Source organism: Theobroma umbraticum, unplaced genomic scaffold, assembly GCF_002168275.2.
Source record: "Theobroma umbraticum cultivar Fairchild unplaced genomic scaffold, ASM216827v3 scaffold_56.0, whole genome shotgun sequence".
Taxonomy (NCBI): Eukaryota; Viridiplantae; Streptophyta; class Magnoliopsida; order Malvales; family Malvaceae; genus Theobroma; species Theobroma umbraticum.
The window spans coordinates 11,332,914-11,358,621 of record NW_018397256.1 but is presented as its reverse complement, the minus strand read 5'-3'; the positions used below and the strand labels follow the sequence as shown (position 1 = coordinate 11,358,621).

At 37.4% G+C, this 25,708-nt stretch overlaps 4 protein-coding genes across 6 annotated transcripts; 2 read left to right on the top strand and 2 right to left on the bottom strand.

Annotated features, from left to right (window-relative positions):
* Positions 1-887: 887 nt before the first annotated feature.
* LOC110410852 (uncharacterized) lies at positions 888-3,999 on the bottom strand. The gene is made up of 6 exons (XM_021420750.2): positions 3,860-3,999; positions 2,985-3,094; positions 2,070-2,889; positions 1,844-1,905; positions 1,454-1,535; positions 888-1,146 (listed from the first exon to the last, which is right to left on the bottom strand). Exons 1-6 carry the CDS (start codon positions 3,906-3,908, stop codon positions 1,043-1,045), a joined length of 1,227 nt encoding a protein of 408 aa, XP_021276425.1. The 5' UTR covers positions 3,909-3,999; the 3' UTR covers positions 888-1,042.
* Positions 4,000-5,999: 2,000 nt separating this feature from the next.
* On the top strand, positions 6,000-13,764 carry LOC110410671 (AGC (cAMP-dependent, cGMP-dependent and protein kinase C) kinase family protein). 2 transcript variants are annotated; one of them, XM_021420497.2, is made up of 13 exons: positions 6,000-6,477; positions 7,708-7,882; positions 8,050-8,133; positions 8,561-8,721; positions 8,846-9,089; positions 9,804-9,883; positions 10,164-10,248; positions 10,848-10,979; positions 11,062-11,175; positions 11,307-11,354; positions 11,785-11,869; positions 13,032-13,079; positions 13,200-13,764. In XM_021420497.2, exons 1-13 carry the CDS (start codon positions 6,335-6,337, stop codon positions 13,289-13,291), a joined length of 1,491 nt encoding a protein of 496 aa, XP_021276172.1. In that variant the 5' UTR covers positions 6,000-6,334; the 3' UTR covers positions 13,292-13,764. The 2 variants fall into 2 exon arrangements, with proteins under 2 accessions (XP_021276172.1, XP_021276171.1); XM_021420496.2 differs by having other exon boundaries at positions 6,001-6,477; positions 8,480-8,721.
* Positions 13,765-15,300: 1,536 nt separating this feature from the next.
* Positions 15,301-19,799, top strand: LOC110411737 (protein phosphatase 2C 50-like). The gene is given in 11 exon segments (XM_021422036.2): positions 15,301-15,729; positions 16,141-16,535; positions 16,538-16,585; positions 16,588-16,782; positions 16,785-17,437; positions 17,553-17,649; positions 17,652-17,714; positions 17,717-17,770; positions 17,773-17,864; positions 17,960-18,065; positions 19,086-19,799. Coding segments are annotated over 10 exon segments (1,722 nt in total). The 5' UTR covers positions 15,301-15,729; positions 16,141-16,456; the 3' UTR covers positions 19,421-19,799.
* A 132-nt stretch (positions 19,800-19,931) lies between these two features.
* LOC110411735 (aminopeptidase M1-like) lies at positions 19,932-25,488 on the bottom strand. 2 transcript variants are annotated; one of them, XM_021422034.1, is made up of 19 exons: positions 25,087-25,488; positions 24,597-24,742; positions 24,397-24,499; positions 24,006-24,195; positions 23,836-23,929; positions 23,495-23,648; positions 23,295-23,399; positions 23,102-23,221; positions 22,877-22,990; positions 22,550-22,732; positions 22,080-22,371; positions 21,871-21,992; positions 21,698-21,795; positions 21,285-21,462; positions 20,973-21,087; positions 20,821-20,888; positions 20,650-20,724; positions 20,489-20,566; positions 19,932-20,355 (listed from the first exon to the last, which is right to left on the bottom strand). In XM_021422034.1, exons 1-19 carry the CDS (start codon positions 25,384-25,386, stop codon positions 20,170-20,172), a joined length of 2,721 nt encoding a protein of 906 aa, XP_021277709.1. In that variant the 5' UTR covers positions 25,387-25,488; the 3' UTR covers positions 19,932-20,169. The 2 variants fall into 2 exon arrangements, with proteins under 2 accessions (XP_021277709.1, XP_089638871.1); XM_089782745.1 differs by lacking the exons at positions 24,006-24,195; positions 24,397-24,499; positions 24,597-24,742; positions 25,087-25,488 and having other exon boundaries at positions 23,836-23,944.
* Positions 25,489-25,708: the final 220 nt, after the last annotated feature.

Below are 25,708 nucleotides of genomic sequence, written 5' to 3'. Positions count from 1 at the left end.
AGCATGATTCATGCCCAAACACAGGTAAAGCCATCGGTTAGGTTGCCTGGTGGTTTAGTTTCTTTCTGAACTCAAGTCTTATCGTCGTCGTAAAGGTCCATCGCCACATTCAAGGTCTTTTCTTTGGATGAAAGACGAAATATCATGGCAAGTGATTTTCTAGGTAAACGAATTCACGGGTGATGTTTCTATCTTCATGCTGAACAGGGACAAGACATGAAAACGACTTACTAATTCTCAATACAGACAGATGAAGTTGCAAACGGCATAATTAATGATAAATATGCCCAGTTTCTGAAGAAACTTAACACCCAAATGCAACTGCATATTAAAGTATAAACTACAAGACAAATCAAAATGACTTCAACCGGATGGGAACGGCAAGTTTATCAAACAAATAAACCAATTGTTTTCTTTTGACATAACTTCCTATTGTGAATAATATAATAAAGGGGCAAACTTGTAACGCTGGTGACTTCATACCCAAGTCTCAAAAACGATTGCAATGCATAAGTCGTTGGCGACTTTCACGCCATAACGTATAATACAGCTTTACCGGTGAAATTTGTTTTCTTTCCGGGATGACTTGAACCCCGCAGTTTAATGATCTGTCTTTGTCAGAACATTCTTCAATATTCAACATCGACACACAAAAACAGTACTATGAAAAATTCTGTTCACATTTAGGATACCAATCTCATGACTCCAAAAGGATAAGATAGAGGGAGGTTTACCTGTCAGCACCGCGTATATATGATTAAATAAATTGTAGTATGACTTATCCAAAATGCATTGCATACTATTGGCCACTGTCCACGGTTAAACAAATACATGGCCTTGCATTGAAAATCTAGTGTCATGGGAAATTTACATGCAAACACATGAGAAAACAAGAACTCATCTGGAGTACTCTCTTCCATTAAGTTCTGCATAGGCAGTTGTAACAATCGTTTACATGATTGAAGTTGGGTATCAACTTGTCAATACCGTAAAAAGCAAATTGGATTGTTGGTCAACTACACCTTTCGATTAATATTAGAACTCAAACACGTTGATCATCACGATCAGCTCGGTATCGGAAAGGAAAATGTGCAAACTGGATTCTCAAGGCAGGGGAGTCAGGTTTTTTGTCATCAAATTTATAACCTGCAATAAAATCAACATTCCACAACCTATAAGAAATGACTGCTAAGCTGCAATTCTAACAAACAGACACTGCAAGAAATTGATGAGCATGTAGATCTTCATCACGTTTTATGCCCTTTGTCAACTAATATATCCCACACGGATGATGAAGACAAGGATGCCAGCAACAAAAATGTCAAGTATTTACAGTGCGATTAACAAATTATGATATGCCTAGCATTTCCTCCAATTGTTTTTTTTTTCTTCTGTTGCACCATTTATTCTTCTCACTTTAAGTTCTATAAGCAATTTTTTGTGCCTACGTTACCTTGAAGAGCTTGCATGGCAGCCATTGCGAATTTTGAGTCATGGAACTCTACAAAGCACAAAACCATGGCTCTATCTCCACTCTGCAAGTATTTAATGAGACAACCATAGAATCAGAAAACATGAATAAAATTAAACTAATAGAGGAATAGGATGGGAACTATAAGTTAACATCTTGGTATGTTAAGCCATTTGTCCCTGACATTTCTCAAGAGGCATTGCATAGAAAGCCTTAAGCACAAAACCAATCATTGGTACATCTTCTAAGCCAACTTGGTGTTATTCTAACAGTGTGAAGCATGTTGCAGACACTTCTATTGGCTTTACTTCAAGAAGCTCTAGCAATACCTGCGAAGCTAACTTGAAAGAAAGTATCAAGTAGTAAACTTACATGTCTTGGTTCCTTGTGAACAACTTTTATCTCTTTGTAGCCAAGAAATGGACGGAAAAGATCTTTGATGCTAAGTGAAGGACTAAAATGACCATAAAACAATGAGAATTTCTTATATTCAGGCAAAATACAGTTTAGTTTCGCATAATATTGTGAAGCATATGACATTCTTGAGATGTTGATTCACATATCCACGCACACAAGTATGCAAGGGAAACAAGGATACGCCCTACTTCTCTTCTTGTACAGTCTGTTGGAAGCCCATCAACAAACAGAATGTTCGATTCTCCAGCATCAACTTGTGGACCATCACCGTTTCTCGTGGAGGCAGGCATTTCATCAACAGCATCAGGAATTCCAGGCCTCATAACTGCTGGACCATCCTGCCTTTGGCCAACTAAGCTAGGATCTTCTAGAGGAGATGAGCAACCCTTTATGCTAGCTCCAGCTGATACAGCACCAAGGATAGGTTCAGGTTGAATGCCAGCACTTGAACTAATGCCTACAGGACCATCCTGTCTTTGATTGTCTAGAGCAGATGTGTAACACTTTACACTAGCTCCAGCCGATCCAGCACCAAGGCTGGGTTGGGATTGAAGTCCTGCACTTGGACTAATACCTACAGAAGCATCCCATCTTGGGCCAACTGAATTTGGAACCTCTAGAGCAGATGAATAACTCCTATTGGTAGCTGCAATTGACACAGCACCAAGTCTGGGTTCAGGATGAACTCCAGAACTTGGGCTAATGCCAGGAGCATCCTTTCTGTGGCCAACTAAACTTGGAACTTCTAGAGCAGATGAGTAACCCCTAATGGCAGATCCAGCTGATACACCACCAAAACTAGGTTCAGGGTGAACTCCCACACTTGAAAAAACACCTTCTGGAGCATCCCATCTTTGGGCAGCTAACTTTGGATCTCCTAAAGAAGATGGGTAATCCCTTACAGTATCTCTGGCTGATAGAACACCAGGATTGGGTTCAGAATAAACTCCAGAATTTGAAATATCATCCACACCATATCTCCCAGGCTGCAATCTGCTTATCTGCATCATAAATACCCATAAAAAGGAAAGGACATTCTCAGTTATACGATCCCAAAGTTATTTAAAAAAATAATGTAATAGTAGAAATGCCTTACATCCCTCTTTTGAACATCTGAAGAAGCATACCGCATATCAGCATGTTGAGATGCCAATGAGGGTGCTTCAGATGTCAAGTAGCCAGGAAAGCTGGGCCTTGAAACACTTCCTATCGCAATGAAAGTCAACAATCCAGAAATTGATGTTAACTCGTTAAGATCAATTCGAAGACAGGAAATGGAAAGCACAAAAAACCACCTCAAAGGAATCCACAAGCAAAAGATTCAAAACTGGGAAAGTTTATTTTTTATCTACCATTTATTTTCCATCAGTGAGGTATGCCGTGATGAATACCTCAGTGCAGGGCACCAGACAACTAAGCAAAAAAAATTTCCCACCCCCACGAAATACATAGTTCAATATACATCAAGGTTAAATTTAAGGGGTAGAAGAAGCAGGGAAAAGCTATGAGAGACTATTAAAAAAGGGCAATGCAAAGCATTGGTGCAAACGAAGATTCACAGCAAATGCAGTTCACTAAAAGATATCTACTATATGATTTTAAAAATGACACCTTAAGAAGTCACGAATCATTGGGAAACCTTGGCATCAGCCATTACAAATATTAATTATGTTTAAGTAAAAAAAAAATTAAAAAAACCCAATAGCTATATTATACAGGCTAAGAGAATCCTCCTTAACTATCCAAGAATGGTTTCAGCGAATCAACTACAACATAGTCCAGTACAAATGACACCGTTATAACCACATCCATTACAAGACATAAGAAGCTAAATTCAAAGTATAGTAAAGAGTGCAAATTTGAAGACAATAGGCCAAAAGACAAAAATTTGGTAAGAGAACAAGTGAAGTTCTCGAAAATAAAAAAAAAAAATAGTGAAAGCCAAGAGTAAAGGAAGAGAAGAGCGAGCACCTCTTTCTGCTGCAGCAGCAGAGTATCTGTAATAATTAGGATCCCCCATAAGTTTCTGCAACTCTTTCCTTGGCCTTCTTTAACTTTAAAACAGAGGTCCAAAACCCCTTTGCTTATTGGCTTTCCTTTGTATGCTGAATGCTGCAAAGCCCTGAGACTGGAAAAAGGGCAAAAAAAAAAACAAAAAGAAAATAAATTATTTGGGCTCTGTTTGGTTTGGGCCTAAAAATTTAGGTCTCTTCTGTTTAGCTCAACTGGTCTAACAAAGCTTTGGGCCTTGTTTGATTTGCTTAGGTCCAATTGTTTGTTCTATAGAGACTTTTTTTTTTCTCTTTTAATTAATTTATTCTTCAAGTTCCAAATCCACCCTTTTTTTAATTTCTTATGGAAAAAAAAGGACAAAAATATTAATAGCAAGATCATTCTTAGGTAATATTGATGAACTTATATCACATGAACCTTAGATTTAAGATGAACATTTAGATTGATAGGTACCAATCATACCAAATCAAACCTAGCTTTCAAGATATTGCTCTAAATTTGTTAGTTGACATTCAAGCGACCAAAGCCTCAAAATGGGGATTTGCAGTGTTGTCTAAGCAATCTTCAATTACCCAAAAAGCAGTCCTTCATAATTGTTTTAATTTAAACCATGTTTTAATGTTTGGTCATGCATGTTGTAATCACCCATTACTCAAAATCTGAATTTGGTTTGCAAAACCCATTGTGCTGCCACCCCACCTGCAAAAAGATTAGATCTTGAATGATCAAAGGCAAACACAGACAAAGCTTTGTGCCTTAAAAACTTTCCCACACCAAATGGAACAGCTGTCTTTTGAGAGTTGCTGCTAAACTGCCCGTCCAAAATGGGGTCAAACATTGGGGGGAAGATGAGAGACCAGCATATGCCCTTTGCTTTTAAATTCTCCTTTTACTCCTTCACTGTCACCTTACAATGTACTACAAGTGCACTGTTTTTTATATACAAAATGCAGGAGTGACCCCACCGATGGGGATATGATCACATGAGCAAAAACTGTCACTGTCCAGTAATAAATTTCCACGTTAAGTCAGGGGGGCTAAAGACCCAGATGCTGAACTGGTATTTTTTGTACTGGATCATTTGGTGTAGTTATGGTACAACTCACGGCACATGAGGCATTACAACGATGCTTTAAAGAGTCTATGGCAGGGCGTTGCTGGTTTCACAGCTAGATTTCACTGTGAAGGAATTCCTTAGGTTTAAGACAACCACGCCTGCATACAAACAGCTGGTCTTTACTTCTCACATGGTCCTAAAAGAAAGTACTTCCGACCTGAATCACTCCAAAAACAAAATAATGATTTGTCTCCCTTTGATTATACCACCAATAAGAAATTCAAGAAAAACTCCAAATTTACTAAATAAATTTGTCTGATTTTTCCACACGGATTAGATATATATAGTTTAATCAAAATAATTAAGGTTAGCTGTCATTGAAAATCTAAACTCGCAAGTTTAGAGTTTGTTTCCATTACTTGAATAGATTCACTGTCCCAAATGAATGTAAGCATTAGCAATTAAGGTTGTTTAATGTAAAGATTATGACACAAATAGCAAATTTTTTTTTTTTTACCAAATCAATTATAAGGTCATGTTTGGTTGTCATTAAAATTAAAAATTTGTTTCACTTCAAATTTAGATGAAATCCACAAATATTCACCTAAATATTTATATATATATATATTATTTTATTAAGTTTATTTTCCCTTAAGAGGACAATAATGCAGACGGTAATTTTACGTGTGAGTACTAAGAAAAGAGATCAACTCTTAGTCTTTTAAGCAGCACAAGACAGCCAATCACTTACCAAGTATTAAAAAAAAAAAAGACAGACAAGTAGCCCACATCATGTTTCAGGCGAGTGAACAACACTCGCCAATCACAACCCAACACACTGTGGGCCCTCCTTGCAGCTTTCTTCTCTAAAATGTGTTAAAATATCATTTATGAGCGGAAAACGACCCTTCTCTCCACCACACCTCGAAGTGCAACTCACGAGTCAGTCATCGCGCCTGGGAGTTCCCCTACTCATACGCTGACAACACTGCTTAAACTTATTGCTTCATAAATAAAAACAAATAAAGAAAAAAGCCTAACCTCCCCTGCTCTCAATCCCACCCTAAATCCGCTCCAGAGAAAACCGCCACGCTAGCAATTGCCGACGTGGAATGATTTTTATTGGTTTGTAAAGGAAAGGAGCGTGGGTGTGGATGTAGACGACAAAGAGGAAGATCAGTGAAAGAGCTCCGGTTTCTCTTCCATCATCTCTTTGTTGGCTCTGATGCAGTAAATGAGAAAGTTTTTGTTTTTCTTTCAAGTGAGAGAGAAAAAAGTTGAGAGCTTTTAGAATAGCAAATATATAAATATAAATATTTATATCTGTAGAGGGAGAGACACAGAGAGCTATACTCAGAGAGAGAGAGAGAGAGGAAATGGAGGGCATAGAGGAAGAAGAGAGCGGAGAAGAGGAGGTGTTAGGGTCAAGCTTGACGATGGAGAAAGTGGCGGCGGCTAAACAGTTTATTGAGAATCATTATAAAGCTCAGATGAAGAATATTCAAGAACGCAAACAAAGGTAATCCTTTTATTTATTTTTAACAAAATTTGATTTTTTGCATTGTTATCAGCTATATTCGGTTCCTGAGAAATAAAAAAAGATAGGATTTTTGAATGTTTGGTACTTAGATTAATGCATTTTTTGGTGGAATCAATGAACTTTGTAGTCAACTGAACCTAACTTCTTCAATTGCTTCTTATTTTATTTTATTTTCTGGTTTTGAGCTCAGGAGCTGTTGCTGGTCTTGTTTTGTATGTGGCTTAGTTCCATTTTTTTCCTGTCTGTGTTTGGGGAGTGGGAAATGTCAAATTAGGTTTCTTTGTTAGGAATTGGAGCATTTAATGGGAGTAATTGAGCTGTTTCCCTGATCAGATGAGTTCTTGAAATATTGGATTTCAAAGTATCGGAAAGATTTTTGTGTATTTTTCCTTACTTGTCTTACCAATTAATAGTAGGGGCTTATTAAATCTGATCTGGTGCTTGATTTAATTATCATTGCAAAGTTGCTCCAGTTGGAAGTTACTATTAACAGTCCATTACAGGCTTTTATGAGTTGGCAATGTGATGATCCAATCATTTCTATGTAGTATTGATATTCAAGGTCATAGATTTACCTTTTCTATTACTCGTGTCCTTGGGGAAAAAAATAATAATAATGTTAGACCGTAAAGTTTTTATTTTGGAAAATGATGGAAAATTTTGGACTAATATAAATTTGTGTATATTGAATGTTTTGTGATTTGTCTTGCTGTTGTTTTCCATGTGATTTGTCATGAGATACATATGCATTCCAATATATATTCAGTCAAGACAATGAAGGAAGCATGTGTTGCTTCATTGATGTGTAGGGTGTGCACATTTTATTTGTTGAAAAACTTCTGGATTCCAATACTTAAATTGGTTTATAGAAATTCGTCACAACCCTGATATTGTTTTTTGTTCAGCATGCAGATTTTAGTATTTAGATTTCCAAGTCAAATTTATTATGTTTAGCATTTATCCACAATAAACCTACTAATTACATCTGGTATATGATACTTTCAAATTTATTTGATAAAGAATTCATGAACCAATGCTAGAATATGAATTTTGGTTTATTGGGAATTGAGATTTATTGCAATTAGTTTCTTATTCCTTGTAACATTGTTTTCTCCTGATGTATCCTTTTCCAAAATTTTGTGAGTATTTGTAGGCTTGGAATTGATAATGCAGAATTCAAGTTAATAACATGAATTACTTTCATTGCAGACGATGGATCCTGGAGAGAAAGTTAGCTGCTTCAGATGTGCCCAAGGAGGAACAGATCAATCTTATAAAAGATTTAGAGCGGAAAGAGACAGAGTTTATGAGACTTAAAAGGCACAAGATTTGTGTGGATGATTTTGATCTTTTGACCATTATTGGCAGGGGAGCCTTTGGTGAGGTTAGAATGCTACTGATGCTTGCTATGTGTCAAACTATCTGTGTTTCTAATATAAGCTGCGTAGTGCCTTTTATTTGGAACTATGTGCTGCTCTTCTGCTTCTTGTTTATACCACCATTCATGGAACGGCTGCCTTGAGTATATTATTGCTTATACTTTTTCTGCAGGTTCGATTGTGTGGGGAGAAGAAATCCGGAAATATTTATGCAATGAAGAAGTTAAAGAAATCCGAAATGCTTATGAGAGGACAGGTAACATGCAAATTGCCATTCATATAATTGATATCTGTAAAGTTAGAGTTGAGGAGAGTGGAACTTTTGTCGACTATCTGTCTAAATGTTACCTCTTGGTGACACTCACTGCAAAGCAACTTCTTTTGATTTTAAAACTAACTCCAAGTTTGTTGTATGCTACATCACATTAAGGAATGATTGTGTATCTCTTTTCTATTTTCCCCTGATTTTCAGTTGTTATCTGCTCATTGGGTGATACCTACCTTAAAAATATCAGATGCTTTAGAATTTGAAAATTTTGTCATTTTCCGTTAGAGTCCTTTCATACACTGCTAATCTAATAAAATGTATTTTAACTCCTTAGGTGGAACATGTTAGAGCTGAGAGGAACTTGCTGGCAGAAGTTGCGAGCCACTGCATAGTAAAACTTTATTATTCATTTCAGGATGCTGAATACTTATATTTGATCATGGAATATCTTCCTGGTGGTGATATGATGACACTGCTGATGAGGGAGGATACCTTAACTGAAAATGTAGCTAAGTTTTACATTGCTCAAAGTGTCTTGGCCATCGAGTCTATTCACAAACATAATTACATTCACAGGTTAGTGCTTAGCTTTCCTTACTATGCCTCTTTAACATTTGAAGCAAGATACCTCATTTCTGTTGATAATTGTTGCAAGGTATGTTTTTCCCAATCTCATTTGTCACATTCACTCTCTTTCCAGAGACATTAAACCTGACAACCTTCTTCTGGACAAAAATGGTCACATGAAGTTATCAGATTTTGGCCTTTGTAAGCCTCTTGATTGTATGACTTTACCAGCAATCCATGAGAATAAGCCCATGGATGATGAAAATATGACAGAACCTATGGATATTGATGGATGTATTCCTGATGCGGACAATAAGAGCAGTTGGAGAAGCCCTCGTGAACAGCTTCAGCATTGGCAGATGAATAGAAGAAAGTTGGTATGTACGCAATTTACTTCATGGTTATATTGTTTGTAATGCAAGTATTGTCAAAATACATTCCCAGATGTGTTGTAATTATCAATAGGGCAGTGGCTTAAAAAATTTTCGAACGCTTTGGTTAATTAAAGCACATAACGGTATAATATTAACCTTTCAAGTTTCTCATGTGCCAAGTTTCAGTTTTGACTCTTGGTTGTTACCCCCTTCTATCTCTCACTAATGGCACTTATTTCCATTCTTTGTCAGACCTTGAAGTGAAACATAAAAATCCAGAAGTTTGTTTGTACGCATGTTTGTGTTTTGCCTAAGTTCACTTGTTCCTACTGAGGCTTTGCTCTCCTTTATCCCCCTTTTGACTTAATGACAATGGTTTTTTGGACTCAGCAGTTCGCTGCTACACACTTCAAACATATGAACTGTTTCAATAATGTACTGGACTTAACTGCACGAAAACTAATGGCACACATTATTCATATATGCATTTTTGTTGAAGTTTCTTTCCCTTACAAAGGCATTTGTAAATAGCAATACTGTTGACTAGAATTAATGAATCTTAAAACTTAGAGAGTGACAAAAGTTTTGGTAAATTTGTCATTGATTAGCTGCATCAGTAGTAATGCAATCAGTTTATGGTTTTAAACAATTAGTTCAGTTGGTAAAGCTGTAATTCCAGTAATTGTGAAGATTGGTTTTTTATGTTTTTCTTTGAAGGCATTTTCAACTGTGGGAACGCCTGATTACATTGCTCCTGAAGTGTTACTGAAGAAAGGATATAGCATGGAATGTGACTGGTTAGTTATATTTCTTTTTCAATTATCTTTCACTCTTATGGTTGCAACTGGTATATATTACTTGTTATCCATTTTGGAGTTTTATCTTCGTGCATGAGGCATATCTGTTCTACTTTTCAAACTGTATACCATCCATCATATTTTTCCAGCAACAAATTTGAATTAAGGAGCTGACCAGTTTCTGAAAGTTTTATTTGTTTTCTTTGCATAGACACAGGTTTTTCTGTGAAGTTCTCATACCATAACTTAAATAATGCCACCTTTTCTATTGGACTTGTAGGTGGTCACTAGGAGCGATAATGTATGAAATGCTAATTGGATATCCACCATTTTATTCAGATGATCCAATTACCACATGCAGGAAGGTAACACACTTCTATCTGGCTTTATTTTCTCAGCTCCAATAGAATGATTCCCATTTCAGTCTATTTCATTTGGTTGATCTTTGATTTGTTGTCATTAGATTATCTTTCTTCTTTGTGCTCTCTTCAAATTCGGGATATCCCACTGAGCTGAAACTTCTGCTTTCTAATTTGGGCTAGTTTATAATTTAAAATCTTTTCCTTTACAGATGGAGACTGCTAGTATTAAATGATTTTAGTGCTTGATAAAGTATAGATGTGTTATTTGCTTTTATATATACAATGTTATGCTGATAATATTGTATTTAGTCCACCCCTAAAAAAGCATTTACTTCTACTTATTCGAATTGTGCAAAGTGCTTGCTTATACAGCATAATTAGGTTGTTGGTGTCTTATCCAGCGTCGTGCTTGATGGTGTGTTTTGCAAGCAATCTGAAACTAGGTCACTTTTCTATTAGGCTGCTAATTGTTGAGTTTTTCTCCTGAAAAGCTTAAAAGTAACACCTATGCACCATGATTACTTTGATTTAACGATTTCTCTATGGTAAACTTGATGAAGATATCATTTTTTTTTCTGATTTTGGTCATCAATGATTGTCAGATTGTGCATTGGAGAAATCACCTAAGATTTCCTGAAGATTCAAGGTTGAGTCATGAGGCAAAGGATCTCATATGTAGATTGCTGTGTGATGTTGAGCACAGACTGGGTACCGGTGGGGCAAACCAAATCAAAGTCAGATTATGATATATGCATGTTATTCTTTTGTACCAACTATTTCTTCTTCCTTATGGTTGTTGACATATAATTCTATCAGGCTCATCCTTGGTTCAAGGATGTTGAGTGGGATAAACTCTATGAGATGGAGGCAGCATTTAAACCAGAAGTCAATGGGGAATTAGATACTCAGAATTTTATGAAGTTTGATGAAGTATAACTTGGAATTCCCCTTTTATCTTATGTTATTGCTTATTCCAAATGCTAATCACTTTCTTCAATATGTATTTGTCCACGATGGTGAAATTAAGTATATAATCTGACTATTTTTGGAATTGTCATCAGTTGGATACTCCAGCACCAGCAAGGACTGTCTCAGGACCCTCTCGGAAGGTTTGTAACAATTTAGGCTGTCTGTTTACTCATCTTAAGCATTAGTTTGTCCCAGTACTTTCCAGCTGGTGAAAATCATTTATTTACACATTTTTTTAGTATGTAGCAAGTATGTGCTGTATCATGCTATTATGTCCTCTGAGAGATAGGAATATGCAATGGTGAAACTTTATTTGTTCAAAAGATGGTGATTGACAAAACAATTGATATCTTATCACAATGATCTCTCTGCTTAAATATTGTGTTTTAACACGTGACAAAAACAACTGCATTGATGTTGGAGAAGTATATACAGTTCTGTCCATGATAATCAACATGCTTGGTTCCTTCTATAGTTGTATCTTGATACATTAATTTGTGAGTAGTGAGCCCCTACTCACACAAAAATACATGGTAGAATTTATTTAACTTTTGCCCCTACTTTATGCAGATGCTATTAACACCCAAAGATTTAAGTTTTGTTGGCTATACATACAAGAACTTTGATGCTGTCAAAGGGCTACGCCATTCTTTTGGTATGCATTTTGTCATTTAGTTGTCTAGATTTCAACCTTTTTCTCAATTGCTGCAGCATTTTCTTTGGGTTCTTATCAGCAATAACTGTTTCTATTTGCTTGTAAGCATACTTATTTTGTGCAGAAATTTGCCTGTGATAATTGAAAGTTTGGGTTTCGGTTAGTGAAGTGAAGGGTGTTAGATTAAATTTTATTGTCCATATCAATGTTGATTATAAGCTTGAATTTCTTGTCCATATCGTACTTATTCATCTTATGAGCAAGTATGTTATGTGAAATCAGAGGTTTTAATGATGCTATACTAGCATTATAGATATACTGAATGCCATAATGATAAGGAACCTTGATTTGTTTGCACCTTAACCTTTTCTTTGGGAGGAATGGCTTGCTAGGGCTTTCTGTTAGTCAAGTGGGTAGTCCCGTCCTGGATCTGTCTAGAGAATGGTATTTAATCCCAGATTTGAGAAATAGATGTCAGTGTCTATGATACAACTACTTGACAGCCTTTAACAGCTCAAGAAGTAGATATTTAGATATGGAGTTAGATTTAGACCCATGGATGACAATGCGAATGGAACTAGGGTGCAAAACCAATCCCTGATAGTTGAGCCCAATTACAAGAGATTTCCTGGGATGTGGTGAATTTACTGCCCATATTAAATGTTGCTAGTTCATGGACATTGGTAAAATTCTCTCAAGAGAAATGGGCTTGATGAGGCAAAATATAGATATGGGTTTGAACTTTATAGGTGGATTGGAATGGGGTTAATGTCTGGCAGAACCTGAGTGCAATAACTGGTTGTGAACTACAGGCAACTGGGTAAGATTGCAAAATTAATTTGTCCAACAAAAGTCTTGAAACAACATTCTGACAGTAACAGAATCACCTTAAAATGCTAGAATTTGTTGGCAGCGTTCTATTGGTGGAGTCGATAAGAAAAAAAAAAACTTTCTTTTGGATATTTGTTACAATATCACTGTGAACAAGCGTATAAAATGGAAATGCGAAACTTTTACCAATCTTTAGGGATACATATGGTACAATTTGTTTTATATGCAGTATCCAGATGTTCTTCTATTGGTCCAGATCTGTTGCGTCAGCTGATTAGGGAAGAGATTTAATGTCGGCTATTCACCTTGCTGAACCATTTTATTTTTGCAGATTTCAAAAATCCATCAATGGGACAGCCATCCATTGATTCTATATATGGTAATGGATTTTTCTCTATCTTCTATTCTTTTTCATTTTCAACTGCCTACCATTTTGATAAAGTCTAATAGTTTGTCTTTCTTCTCTATTAAGATGGATAATGTTTGTTAATATCTGCAGGTGATTCTGGGGTAGGTTATTCTACTAAGCGCCCCGCCGAGGAAACAGAGGTGCAGATGCTTGCATCTGCAGGTGATCCAATGTTGCCGTAAAGTAACTAAAGGGGAAAGCACTTACATGGGTGTATGGATATTTCTGCTTGTTTTAAGTTAGGCAATCCTCCAAGATCTGCAGTTCTTGTGCAGTGGCTGCCATCAAATTTGTAGAACCACTGTGTTAAGTGTACAGAAGAATTTAAGAAAAAAAATTTTTAAATCCAGTTCCGAGTTGACTGGTAGGGCAAATGAGACTCTTTTTCAGCCTAAAAGGCTTTGTGTATTAGAAAGTTAGAGCAGAGTTCTGAAACTTCATGCACTGGCTGCCCAGGTTGGCTGTGGTAAATTTGCCTTCTCTAGTGGCAGTTTCTGGTCAAATTTTTAATTGATAGCAAACTCCTGAGAAACTCTATAGTCATTTTGGGAGCAATGATTCCCTGTTGTTGTGTGTAAACTGTTACTATTAGCAAAAACTAAAAAAATTAGCTGTGAGGAAATAACATCTTCTCAGTAAATTGTTCATTGTAGTACTCCTATTTTTGTTGTACGATTGCTTCTTGGAAGTTTGTCCACTTCTGAGAATGTCGTCATTGAACAGTTTTAAGCAATTCTTCTCCCTCTCTCTGGCTACTGATGCAATTATTAAGTGCTCCTCCATCAAAGGAAGCACCTCCTGAAAATTGCTGCGTTGACTGCGAAAAACATCACTTCTTTATTCCCATTTCGTTGCGGTGATGCATTAGTGTTCAGACTTAAAAAAAGATGGGAGTCATTCCAAATGAGCAGCTTTGCTTTTAATCAATGATTTGACATGTATACTAGGTTAGAATCCAATATTCTCATGTCCCGTTAGGTAACAGGAATTTCATTTTTCAACCCAAAAACAGGATTGTGTTTTCTCCGAGACTGAGAAGATAAAGAGTGCTAGAGTCAGGGGACTCGAGGCTTGACTCTTTGTGATCTTGGTCCTAGGAAATAATGACCCAAAACAATAAACAATGAATTGTCTTAAAATCTTAATCTTGAATCCATGGAAAAAAAAATATGGAGGTTTCGTGCCTTAAAGGAAAAGTCAGTAGCTATTGACTTCAGAAGTAGTATTACTAAAAAGGAAACTAGAAAACGAATTTTGTAGATCTTTTCTAGTGATAACAAAGTTTAAAAAGGGGAAGGTCAAAGTTGGCCCTTACCTAAAATGCCACCAAATGATTATTGTTACTAATTAAAATGTCAAATTTTAGCCATTTACTTTACTATAATAAACATTTAATCAATTGTTTAGGTGGGATCTTGCCACATGACAGATATGGGTTGTGATCCTTTTGAGAGATTGCCAGATAGGTGCGTGTATACTTTTCATATGAGGCAGGTAAAATTGGGTTGATTTTGACTTACTGTCATACTCATTCACCGAACCTGAAGTCAAGATAATAGTAAGTGATTAAGTTTATACTGTTGCCTTTGCATCCAATTATCAAAGTTTAAATAATAATATTTGTACCCATCAAGTAAAAATTAAAGTATATGTGGAAAAAGATGAGCCTTTTCCTTCACTTGGATCGGATAAAGTATACGTTAAGAGATTTGCATGAAACATGAACACACTTTCCCCAAATCAGAATTCATCCCACTTCCTGTTTGCTCAATCAGCAAGAAGCTCTGTTTCTATCAGTTGAAATCCCATCCACTCCAAAGGAGAAACAGGAAATCCAAAAAATCCAAGTGATTTGTATAATTAAATAAACTTTCATAGTGAATAATTGAGTTGGATCAAATCAAACAAGGTTTGGAAGATGCAATCAACATTAAAAGGGAAAATGCCAGATGCTGATCACCAGAAAGCCTGACAAAAAATCTACCACATAATAGAAAGTATCTTTCTTTCTATTTTTTTGTAAAAAGCAATTAAGATAGAATTTAGACAAAGACTTGTAGGATTGGAGGATGAAAAGAGGAACATGAAAATTTGAAGGACAGAAGCAGAGAGCATGAGATGGGTGGAGATGCTTTAATATGCTCTTCAAGATTTGACATCTGTCATCTCTTTCTTTTTTTTGTTTTTTTGGCTCTCTTTCACACACATTAGACACACTCCCCCTCTCTTTGTCGTTTTCCTCTTATCAATGCATTTTCTTTTTCTTTAATTTTTCTCTTCTCTTTCTTCTCCACTTTCTCTCGTTTTGCTCCTTCAAGTCTCAACGCCCAGATTTTATTATTGTATGTATAAATAACAAAGAAAACAACATAAAAACTCAAGCTTTTTTTGGGGTGAAGAAAAGAAGCCTTTTTAATCTTTAATGATCACATTTGAGCTGTTTTTCTATATCTCTTTTCTGTAAATGGTGAGTGAAGACCATATCTTTGTTTTGCTTTGCTTATTCAATCTTTTTTCTTTTTTTTTTCCATGTCTCATTTCCCAGATGTTAAAAGCTTCTTGCTTGAAACACCTAAAAAGAGTGAGGGAAAAGAAGGCTCTACTACAGTTGACAAATTAGGTAGTAGTCATTCTTTATTAGATAAAGTTTCTATATTTACTTTCCTTTTCTTGATTATAATTGTAGCCAATTATTTGACAGAGAGAGGGAGGGAGTGGGCTGTGGGGGAGCAAAAATTTATAAGAGGCTGAGAAGGGTTGCCTCAGATCCAGGGAACCCTTTATATGATATCTGAAAAAGGGTACTATCCTTTTTAGGGTTTTCCTGTGATTCTTGGGGCATCACCTTTCTTGAGTTCTTTCTCATGACCCTTCTTTTAATTTTTTTTTTCTCCCAAGTCGTTCTTTTTGTGTTTGAGGATAAAGGGTTGGTTTCAAATTTGATCTGATCGTGGGTTTTCTTAAAGTTTTGTTCTTTTTTATTTTTCATTTTTTTTTTGTGGATATTGAGTTGTTTCTCTCTTAACTGTAGTTGATGGAGGTAGATAAGGAAGAGTCCAGAGAAGAAGAAGTTGGGAAAAGCATAATCAAGGTCTAAAGTAACTATTTTGGGGTGGTAATTTCCACAAATGGAAGTTTGGATTCACTTGTGGTTGACCAGATCTGACTAACCCATTTCCCTTTCACTACCTTTTTTAGCTCACCCATAAGCTGCATCCCCTGAACTTGCATCCTTTTTCGGGACACCTTTGAGTTAACTAAGGCATGGGAAATGGTCTGTTAAAACCCACCATTCACATTCCATTGTCATTCTTTATTTCGGAAGAAGGTGATAGTTTCGTTGAACAATGACAGGTTGTGTGATTTTTGAGGGTTGGAGGGTAACTTTTTGTACTGCCCAGATAGGGATTTTGATGGAGGAGATGTCTCGACGGTCGCGGTGCCATTTAGATTAGGTAATTCAGTCTGTGAAAACTCTACTTTGCTACCCGTATGGACATCACAAGACTTAAGCTTATGGCAAATCCTGCTGGTATATTAACTGATTCTGCGACCGAGGCTACTAACCAGCCAATTACTGGTGAAGATGTGGATTGTAACTGTACTGCCATGGGGACAGAAGAAAGTAGTATAGAGGTGACACTGCCAGAAGAGGTCAAGGGAGAAGGAGCTACTCTTTGGATATGTTATCTGATAGTAAAGTTAGTTGGTTTGCTAGTAATGATGTTATAGCCCAAGAAAGTGAGGAGGAGGAGGATTCTTTCTCCTTGGAAGGTGATCATGTTCTTGATCTTGATAGCTCTTGTTCACTATCAGTGGCAAGTGAGACTAGTAGCCTTTATGGAGAGGATTTTTTGGGTTTCGATGCTACTTCTGAGGTAGGAACACCAAGTTCTGTGGACATTGAGAAAAGTATTTGCAGTGTAGATTTTATCGCAAAGGCCACCAACTTTGTGGAGTCCAACGTTGAAACAGTGGTTGGAAGTGAACCCCTTGCTGTTGCAGTAAGCCTTGAGGAAGAGATTGGAGATGGGTCTGAACAAAAGCCATCTGCAGTGGTTCTTCAATTGGCTGTTGAAAAGGAGCTGAGTACAACAGTTCCAGTTCCACGCAGTGTATTTGAGGTGGAATATGTTCCTCTTTGGGGATTTACCTCTATTTGTGGACGGAGACCTGAGATGGAAGATGCAGTTGCTGCTGTCCCTCGGTTTTTAAAGGTTCCCATTCAGATGCTAATTGGTGATCGGGTACTTGATGGCACAAGCAGGGGCTTTGCTCATCAGACTGCTCACTTCTTTGGGGTCTATGATGGTCACGGAGGCTCCCAGGTCAGTTTTGTAATTTCCTTTGTATCTTCATGTTTAGCTTTCTTTCCTTTCCATTAAATCATGCACAAGATGTCCTGGAAGTAAATTTCTTGTTTTGGTCTTCGCCATTGCACAGGTTGCAAACTACTGTCGTGAGCGTATTCACTCTGCATTGGCTGAGGAAATAGAGTTTATTAAGGAATGTTGGAGTAATGAAAGCATAACAGATAGTTGCCAGAGCTGTGGAAAAAGGCATTCACAATTTTTTGTAAAGTTGATGCTGAGGTTGGAGGCCAAGCTAGTCAGAACCGGTTGCCCCAGAAACAGTTGGTTCTACTGCCGTTGTTGCCCTTATTTGTTCTCTCACATTGTTGTAGCAAACTGTGGAGATTCAAGAGCTGTTCTATGTCGTGGGAAAGAGCCCATGGCTTTGTCAGTGGATCATAAAGTAAGAGACCATGAATTGCACATTTCTATGTCGTAGTTTGCTTAATCAACTGTTGGGATTTATACCCTTTTGTTTCATTTGTTCATATATCTTAGCCCAATCGGGAAGATGAATATGAAAGGATTGAAGCAGCCGGAGGCAAGGTTATTCAATGGAATGGGCATCGAGTTTTTGGTGTTCTTGCAATGTCAAGGTCCATTGGTATGTCTTCAGGCTTACGAACTCTTTTCATTTCCCACTTTATGTTATTTATTTTTTCTCCTTTCAAACCGTAATTAAGAAACAGAAAAGGGAGGGGGAGCACATCTTTTCGTGAGACAATTATCCCCAAAATGACATCCTCACCATATTGTGTCTCTAGTGAACTTAGTTATTATCATGTTGCAAGCAAAATCCAACATATGTCTCTTGTGAGAAAGGATTGTTTGGTGTACCCATGTACCTCACTGGGGTCATTAGCTGTATTATCTGTGTATACTGATGCTTCAAATTGCTTCAATTTGGCACAGTTCTGCCTCATTAACCATTCAAGTGTGTTAATGGGGAGTGTCAGGGTAGTAATTCAAAATCTGTTACTGTTGTGATTGAATTTTATACTCTAGCTTCCAGAGTGCAGCTAGAGTACATGTTGCAAGCAGAATACAACATGTGTCTCTTGGGAGAAAGGATTGTACAGACTTGACTTATTTATTGTTGTGGTGTATGCAGTATCCATTTTATGCCTTATTAAGCTCTGTGGAGAACTTTTTTCCTCTTTCTTTTATGTGTGTTAACTGTTAAAAAGGAGCAGCTAATTTTTAGTAAAAGAAAACTTCGTTGACTTGGCCCAAAAGAATTATAATCCTTGAAAGAAGATTGGTAAAGGTTAGCAAGAATAATAGATTATTAATATTATTTAACATAACTTTTAATTAACTTCAAATTATACTATTAGTGCTGTCATTTTTCTAAAAACCATGCATCAGTTAGATATTTCCTTAAGTGCCTTGTGATTGCATTCTGAGGCTAGTTGCTTGAGTACTTCTTTCATGGAGCCATGCAGGATAATAGTAATAGAATGTAAAGTCTTCTATTGTCAGGTCACAAACTCTTAATGCACCTGGTTGCAGGTGTTTCCTCTGTTGATGTGGGCATTTAAGCGTACTGGATTGATGCTTGTCATAACTAATTTGACTGGGCAGAGTAACTAAAATATGGAAATGACCATGCTTGTTGTTTCAGGTGATAGATATTTGAAGCCATGGATCATTCCAGAGCCAGAAGTGATGTTTGTTCCAAGAGCGAAAGAAGATGAATGCCTCATTTTAGCCAGTGATGGTCTATGGGATGTTATGACAAATGAAGAAGCATGTGACCTGGCTAGGAGACGAATACTTCAGTGGCACAAAAAGAACGGTGCTGCAGTGACTTCAGATAGGGGTGAGACAATTGATCCTGCTGCTCAAGCTGCAGCAGAATACCTTTCAAACCGCGCTCTGCAAAAGGGAAGCAAGGATAACATCACTGTAACTGTGGTGGATTTGAAAGCTCAAAGGAAGTTCAAGAGTAAGACATGATGGTCACTGTTAACCACCCTTTAGTCTCCAATCTTACCATATGACATAATTTCATATGGTTCGATATAGTTTTTCCCATTTGATTTTTCAGGGGTCCTCTATGGCTTTATGACAGTATCAGTTTGTATGTACCATAGAACATTCACCATTCTAGTACCTCTCCATTGCTTCAAGAGTCTTGATGTAAACCATGCCAAGTTATTGGCTATTGTAAATCTTAGCTGTGCCTTAGAAATAGGAGATTATATCAGTTCCATGCTTTTGACATTGGTGGGAAAAATTGTATTCATAGCCTCCGAGTTAAAATCACTCTGTGAGGTATTTGTTTGTATTATTTCAACCGCATGGTGCTTATAAAAGTGGGCAAATTTGGGAGGTAGCTTGCACCACTCTTCTTCACACCTTTTCCTTGATTGCTTTTGACCATATGTTTCTCCTTTGTAGCAGAATAAGCCGGCCAATGCTAATGTGGTTATGCAAGTGATTGTTTTTGGCCATGAAAGGTGCATCCTTTCTCATAGTGCAGCATACGTGTGGATAGGCGTCTATGCTGCTCCACCTTTGAACTTAACTATTGATGCTTTTCATTCCATTTTTTAAGTCTTGGAAATAAACATTGCTTTGATGTTTTAACCGATTACTAGTAAGGTGTACCTGTGACCTACTTGAATCCATTATTTTATTCATATGAAAGCAAAGGAAAAGAATTGTAACAGTGAAATTATAAAATAAACAAAAGAAAGATTGTCCTAGGATTCGCTGATTGCCAACTTCTTCACAACTTCAGCCAGGCCTTTCTCCTTGCGAATGCTATGCACCCAGTTGGCATTGATCTGGACCTGCTCAATGCTCTGCTTCAAGGTTCTAGTAATTGAAGGCTTCGTGCGACTTGCAAAGAACTCCTTTACTTCCTTCACTTTCTCAGACGAAGCAAACTGTGAATGGAGAAGAAAATTAAGAAAACAATCAAAGTAATGGTAAACATTTTAACAAATGATCCTGAGAGTAAGCAAGAACAAAACAAAGAATGCAAAGTAGAAACTGTAATAGAGAGGACAGGGCACTAACCGGCGAGACAATTGAACTGACAAAATGAGTTATTAGAAATCCAGAACCATATGTTGTCCAGATGCTATCCCAGTTATCCTGTATACCAATTATTAAACAGAGAAGAAGAAGAAGAAGGAAAGCATTAAACTGAGCTGCAAAAGAAGAAGAAAGAGCAGTACCTTGAGCCATTTCCAGGCAACTTCACGTCCTTCGTAATGAACAGTAAGTCCAAAAACAGCATCTTGGCTACGAACCTAAAGACCATGGAAAATGATCATGATACCATCGAATTCCAGGGTATTTAGTTTATCAAGACAAAAGCTAACTTTCGAACTAAAGAGTTCGAATACCTCAGAAGACAAGGCAAAGTTTAGAGCTTCAAGAATTATACCCTGATCGGGACAAGATGCCAATGAACCTACAGAAAAACATGTATAAGGTTGTCACAAGTTCTATTGATTTGAGTCGTCTGCATCACAGTAGAAAAAGGACTGTCCTGTACCTAAAACGCAAGTTTTCTCCTGGCTTAGATCAGAATCTCTATAAACTCTCAAAAGATTTTCAAAACCTGTTGTGTCAGAGGAGCTGACCTTCTGCATTACAGCTACATAAGCTGCCTGCAAACAAGCATGGTCAATTAAAAGCTCAGTAGGTAAAGTTCTTTGGTTATTGTCCCAAGAACCTGAGATTAAAAACCTTTCTTATGTCAGGATGGAGGAGATACCCCTGTTATGTTAGATAGCTCAACCGTTGGACCAGGAAAAAGAAAACAAAAGACGGACAGTGTCTAAACTAATATTTGACAATCAATAACCTTTCTTATGCCAGGATGGAGGAGTGGTGTGTTTCTATTATCCAAGAAGGCATGAAATCGCCGGGTTGCTTCATCCAGTGTCTCCTCATGCCCAAGCATGGCAAGGGCAGTGAAAGCATCTGCTCTCGACATAGCATCCAGATGACTCTCACCTTGTTTAGGGTCCCATCCCAGCTTCCTGTAAGAAAATTAGAACATAAATAAAAGAGAAAGAAAATGTAGTTGGGTTGGTAATCCTGCTTGTCCAGTCCTATTTTAGTTTAAGAACTGGATTACATAGATGATAGTTTCTTAATCACTTTTTTAAATAAATTGCCACATGCAGGGCAGCCTCCCCGGCCAATTAGTTTTAACAGTAATTGCTAATCAAGCATGCCATGCAATGCATCCATCCATATCAAAAAGTAACTTACTCAGCAGAATACAGGAAAAGGCCAATAAAAAATTGTTTAATGTCAGTCATTAGTTCAGGTTTTGCATCTGCAACAATCCTTCCAACTTTTCCAGTTATCTGCCGAAATGCAAGAGCCAGAATTAGGGCTAGGAGCATTATTGAAGTAAACTTCAACAAGACTGTGAACATTACGTTAATCAAGTTAGACAGCACAGTATGCTCAAGTTCCGCTCGGTAGGCACCCATGAAGGTAAGCAAGGAGGTCAAAGACATTTGACGTGCCATACAAAGCGCAAACGAATCATCCAGAATGCCTGTTAACATAACATGTTAACATTAGCATCTCTATTTTACCATCCAAGAGCTATATATACAAGGGCTAAAGAAAATATGAGAATTACCAAGTCTGTCTGTTGCCGATAAGTAGTTGTTTTCTATTGCGTATCGAAGTTTAGCTGCAAGGCCCTGGTCATACTTCACCCTGAAGAAACCAATCTGGTCCACATTAAGCTTTATCCAAGAACGTGCTGGATCATTACTTTTATCACTGTCTGAAAAGAAACTCTTTATATCATGAGTTTGAGATTTTTTTTCCAGCAGGAAGCTTTTCCGACTGTCATAGTCACCGCAGCAAAATGTCATTGGGATAATCCACTGCCCATTCCCTCCGGAACCGCTATATAAGAATTGTGACTGCCATTCATTACGTTACTGGTTAGGACACCACCCTTACTTAAGGCTTAACAATTTAACATCACAATGAAGTCATCATAGAATGAAACAGCTGACTCTGTATTTGAATTGACAGATATGAAATACAATCATTTCAAAGTTTTAATTGGCCACAGTAATTAATCAAACATGAGTAAACCTGCTCAATTTGCAATGTCTGATTTTTCATTTTGACAGAGACAACTGGATACCCCTTCTGCTTCGTCCATGAATTCATTATTTTGTTCACAGGTTCATCACATCCTTCCATAAGAGCGGCCCAAAGGTCTTCTGTCCTGGCATTCGACCATGCATGCCTTTTTATATATGAAGCAAGTGAATTCTGATAGCAGGAATAAATGAGGCTAAGTTCCGGTTTAATCCAAATAGAATAATAGTATAAACTTTAAGTTCATAAAGTTAAAACTAGGAAATCTTAGATTAACAGATACAAAAGCACGTACATTTAAAGAACCAGAAGACCAACCTGAAAGTGTTGCCCCCCTAAATAGTGTTGCAGCATCCGGATAATTGATGCACCCTTTTCGTAGCTTATCATGTCGAATATTTCATCAATTTCAGAGGCATGATTTATCTCCACCTGCAAAGTAAAACATGCTAAACATCAAATATAGAAGAAAGAAACAAGAAATTATATCAATCCTCTGTTAATTGTATCGAAAAAAAATAACCCGGCTCGGTGCCTATTCACCTCAATTGGGTGGGATTCTGCAAGCCCATCCAGCCCAAGACCTTGACTAGATTCACGATCAAAGAACTGTGTCCATATTTTCCATTCGCGGAACAGCTCATCTTGTGCCAAGTAGCTCGCCTGGAAATGCACAACCACTAGTAATAAGCACATGCTAGTGATAAAAAGAAAAAAACAATAGAAGTTGCCATACCCAGGTTGCAAAACCCTCATTCAGCCAAAGGTCGGTCCACCATTCCATTGTTACAAGATTTCCAAACCACTGGTGTGCCAATTCATGGGCCACCACTGTTGCAACCTTTTCAGCAACCAAGTACACTAGTCAAACATTTTGTGCAATGTGGGTCTAGGGAAAGTATATCTGAAAAAGAGACCATCACCATATGCACTAACCCGCTGCTTGTTGGCAGCTGCAGAATGCTGATAATCGTAGAGCAAAGCCGCTTCACGATATGTAACTAAGCCATAGTTCTCCATTGCCCCAGCAGCAAAATCAGGGATTGCAACCATATCCAATTTGGGAAGAGAGTATGGCATATGAAAATAACTATACAAATTAATTATTACAATGAATAAAATAAACTGCATGCTCCCAATTGAAAGACTAATAACATAACTAAGGAAAAGCCCAAGGTCGTCCCTGGTTTGTATGTAGATCTATCAGCTTGAGACTCAAAAAGCTGGGAATAACAATGAACCATAAAAATTGGATTATACCGAAGTCCGAAACATACTCTTTGTAAAACCCAAGCGCCTTCACAGCAACGTCCAGAGCAAATTTCCCTTCATTTGCCTTGCCAACTTGACAATATACTCGAACTTTGATCCCTGGTGCAGAGATACAGTTAAGTAAACTATAGCAAGAACCAGGGCTGGACAGTCATAAGCAGCAACAGATCATTACCATCCGATGTATGATCCTCTACGTAATCAAACAAACCAATGACAACTGCCACCAGATACGTAGACATGATTGGTGATTCTTGATAGAAGACTGTTTTCAGATTGCCATTCACTTTCTCCTCAATGACTGGCATGTTTGAGAGGGCCACAAGTTCAGATGGCACATCCAATAAAGTGATCTTAAACGTAGCCTGCGACATGGAGTCAAAAACAAGAAACAATTTTAGTGATGTCAAAGGATGAAGCTGCATACAAATTAACAATATTGATGTGATCTTGAATGTAGACTTTAAATGAAGCTGCATATATATACCATTAATAAAGCAGAAATTTTATATTCAGAACAGATAATCGAAAAAAGGGCCGAGAAGGAAAGAATATGCATACAACACCTTGAAAGCAGGTTCATCCCAGCACGGAAAGCACCCTCTAGCATAAGCTGGCTCGAAATGCGTAACTGCCATATTCTTCTTCTCGCCATTATGCTCAAACGTACTGAATTTCAAGATATGATCAAATATCAAATAAATATCCCTTTTCTCCCTTGCTTTTGACAAGCAATTAATCAAGATGAAAAATTTTCCTTATATACCTTCTGTAGAATCCCTTCATTTTGTCATTTAAAATTCCCTCAAACTCGATAGCCAAAACTCCCATTCCCTTCGGAAGTGTCTCAGCAAACTCCAACACTAGAATCTCGTCCGCTTCCACCAGGCCTACTTTAAAAGCCTCAAATACCTGTTTAACAACCAAGACAAGTATATGCCTTTATCCCATTGAGTTGACTAAAATTTTACATGCAAAAGAGATCACCGAGAGAAATTAGTCGAGTCTGTTTCTCTTTTCCTGCAAAATTCTCAGTAACCAAACTGACTACCAGAAGTCAACAAAAAAATTTTTTTTGGAAGTTTAATAGCCCAAAGACCGAGTCTTACATTGAATATAACTGTGTTTGGCTGCCGAAAACTACATGACGACATATTCATAACTTGTTAAATGAAAATGGAAAATGGGAAATGAAAGTTGCTCTCGAGAAGTAATATGCAAACAAATTATAGAGAGTTTGTTGAGATGGTGGAAACCTTGGAATAGTTTTGAGGGGAGAAGGAGACGGACCCGTGGTTGATGGAGAGTTGAGCAGCATTGAGGACGATGAAACGAGTATCAGCAACGATGTCAAGGTGGATAGAGACAGAACCTCCGAATTTGCAGGCTGAGAGGTCCGGAGTCAGGTGAATATGGTAGCTTTTCGGGACAGCGAATTTGGGGAGACGAGGTTGCCCTTGGAAGTGAATCGTCGGTTCTGTGGAAGGTGACAACCTCTGAGAACCTGAGGTACCAGGTTTCCTGAAACAGGAAAGGCACTTCTTGAACAGACACATGGTGTTTGTTTGAGGACTTCCCCTCGGAAGGACGGAATGTTAAAGAGAAAATGATGTTTAAAGAATTATTCAGAACCAGTTGGGAAAAGAGGCAGAACTTTGACAGAGGTATGGAAAAGTAGAAGCTAAGGATAACAGAGGGGTTGCCATTTATTTATATATAGCTTTGCGAATTGCGAGAGTGAAGAAACCGTACGTTACATGCAGCGGGAAAGGATTGCTTTTAGTTATATAAAATCAACCACATCATATCCTCTGTTTCTATTTAACTTTTCTAGTTTACTGATGGACTTTAGAATAAGAATATTAACAGCTAAGTTAA